Raw genomic sequence first — 2,847 nt, forward strand, 5'->3', positions numbered from 1 at the left:
ACGCTCCCATGGTTGCCATCCCACCCAAGTAAAAAGGTGATTTCTTTTGTGAAGAACTCATGATAGCAATATCTGATTAGGTTAGACCCTAATGATAGGCAAACACTGTCTTGGCAACTTGTTTACTGGTACTTTATAATATAGGTGACGAACTGCCGTAGTCTGTTTGACCATCCGTCGTAGATTGTAGCGTCATGTGATAATATCATATAAGACTAGAGCTGTGGTAATGTTAAAACCCTAAAACCCTGGTTCAATTGTTGTTGAAGCAATACGTCAGTGTTCGTTTTTGGTTGAAACATTTCAAAATCTAGGCGTTTGTAGTAGAGAGTTATAAACGTTTATTCTGTGTCTCGTCGAAATTTATTAAAAACTCGGTACATAAAAATGTATTTTTAAGTTTTCAAGTGCGCACTTTTAAAAATGTATCTTTTTTACTTTTTTTAAACAAAATGAAAAACGATAATGTAATTTTTTTTTTGCGTTTAACTTTTATTATACAATATATAAAAACCCAAAGAGATCTGCATCATCATTTTGGCCACAACACAAAAGGTGATTATTTATAAAAAAACTAAAAAAACAAAATGCACCAGCAGCAGAGCCGCTGCACTGCGACTTCATCGTGTAAAACCTTATCTGCACGATCAGCTTCTTCGATTCAAAAAAAAAGTGAAAGCGATCACACCAGAGTTCACAACTCACATGCTGTCCGATCCAGCGACCCACCATTCTACGTATATATGTTGTTTAAATTCTTTCGCCAATTTACATTTATTGTAGTACAATAATATATAGCTATACAACGTGCTCTTATGGTATAGCTTTACAACACGCTCTTATCGATCTGACGACTGTTCCTTGTGGATGATAACCGGACAATTGATTAACCACTTCCACAGAGAATTATTCTCAACCGGATCAGTAAACTCTCACACTACCACCACTATATACCCATGGACTCGCTTATAGCACAGTATATATCCCCTCTCTCTGAGGACCAATCTGAGATAGAGGGCTGTGTGGCCAATGCCAATCTCACAGAAAAGCTCTCAAATGCCACAGAAAACCTAAGTGCATGCTGCGAGAAAGGTGTACTGTGCTGTTCACGATGTTTGACCAACTTTCGGTACAGACACGAGACCCTCCCGTTGGTAGGTAGAGTGTGCGCCAATACCCCTGACAGCGGACAGGTACGGACTACTAGAGGAGGGGCGTGTACACCCACACAGACACTCGCATACATCCAAGCCATGGATGACTTAGACGAGGATGTCGAGGGGATGGCACATAATAGAGACAACGCATATAATGATGCGAATGTGCTAATCTCAGACGACACAAGTGCAAGCTCCTCAGATTACGAAGGATCTCAGGTCAGTGACAGTCACGTCATGTGCTTTTCCGGGCTCAGTGAGGCTGTAGAAAGCATAGGCAGAACTCTGAATACACATACACAAATATACACAGCTACTAATACTGGAATGAAAGAATGTACAAGTATGCCTGGCCGTGAAGAAGACACATCCGATACGAAAGTGGATGTGACTTTATTCTGCGCGCAACTCATTGCCCTTGTGAAGACCGGTTGGAAACCAATGGGTACTATTATATGCGAGGAAGAAAATCTCGGAGACGCCATAAGAGAATGTGGAGTGTACGTTCTCATAGATGCGTTGTATCTGGAGGGGCATTGGCACTATGTGTTTGCTGCTGATGCCGATATGATGCTAGGGGATCTGTGCAGTATCGAGGAAGTGTATCGGATCTGTGGCATCCACATGGTAGACAAGAGCCTGCGTGCGTATGCTTCGGATATAATATTAGGCGATCATACACAGAGAGTTGCCTGTGGAATCGTATTAGGGTACCCGGTCGCATGGTGTTTAGCACAAGGCGTGCGGCTACTGTCAGAAGTGTAGAGTTCGCTTCAGATATGCCTATTTCTTGGCCTTCTAATTAGGTTTTATTTATTTCTGATCTTGGATCATGGGCAAGGTGACGGTGCTTGTCAGTTCTCAGAGCATGTTTCATTCGAAGACAACACCGGACGAATCTGTGCACACAGGCCGGGTACGAGAGACCTGCACATATCAGTGGACAGGGTATTGGATGACCACCTCCGAACCACCGACAGGCCCACATAAGTTGCCAATGCCTAGCAGTTTTGTGAGTACAAGTGTCATTCGATGGAAACAGGACGAGAAATTTGGAATTAAGATCGGAGGTATTGAGGATTGCACCCGAATTGAGTCATAGAACCTACACGTTTAAGAACGTGTGCAAATAGAGTGCCACTCGTTCTACTGCCGCAGACACACAGCCCGTAGTTGTATACTGTGAACACCCACATATCACGCAACTTACTGTACAGGCAGCTGAATTATAAAACACCGGCGATATATATAGTACTCATAGTAACAGTCAGAATAGCGTGCACACTTATATTTATTTGAGGCTATCGAGGCCTTCGAGCACGCCCGCGCGTAGCGAGTCTAGTCCTGCGTCTACAGACACAACCCTGTGATATTTGCAAACAGAGCGGGCTGGCTCAGTTTACTTAGCGTGTGGCAATCGGTACAATGAAGACGCATAATACTCACAGGCCACAACCAACCGAGAAATTCAGGCCGTGCTTGAGAATAAATTATATGCGACTTCTCTATTAACATATAGTTCTTCAAGACGGCTCACTCCTGTAAATACGTTAGTATAGACTGAACTGAACTGAAATCAATAGTTCGCAATTTGCTGTTGTGGGGAGTGAAATACAACGTTGAATCGATATATGTAGGTTTTCAGTTGGAAGTCTCAACAAGCAGGTGTACACATACACGGATTCATACC

General features: G+C 42.9%; 1 protein-coding gene across 1 annotated transcript; it reads left to right on the forward strand.

The window, feature by feature from the left end:
- Window positions 1–787: 787 nt before the first annotated feature.
- Window positions 788–1,916, forward strand: SARC_13865 (hypothetical protein; the record flags this gene model as incomplete). The annotated part of the gene is made up of 1 exon (XM_014292003.1): window positions 788–1,916. A coding segment is annotated over exon 1 (960 nt), but the record flags the coding sequence as incomplete, so codon positions are not given.
- Between the last annotated feature and the right edge of the window lie 931 nt (window positions 1,917–2,847).

Source organism: Sphaeroforma arctica, assembly GCF_001186125.1.
Source record: "Sphaeroforma arctica JP610 unplaced genomic scaffold supercont1.3842, whole genome shotgun sequence".
Classification (NCBI taxonomy): Eukaryota; class Ichthyosporea; order Ichthyophonida; genus Sphaeroforma; species Sphaeroforma arctica.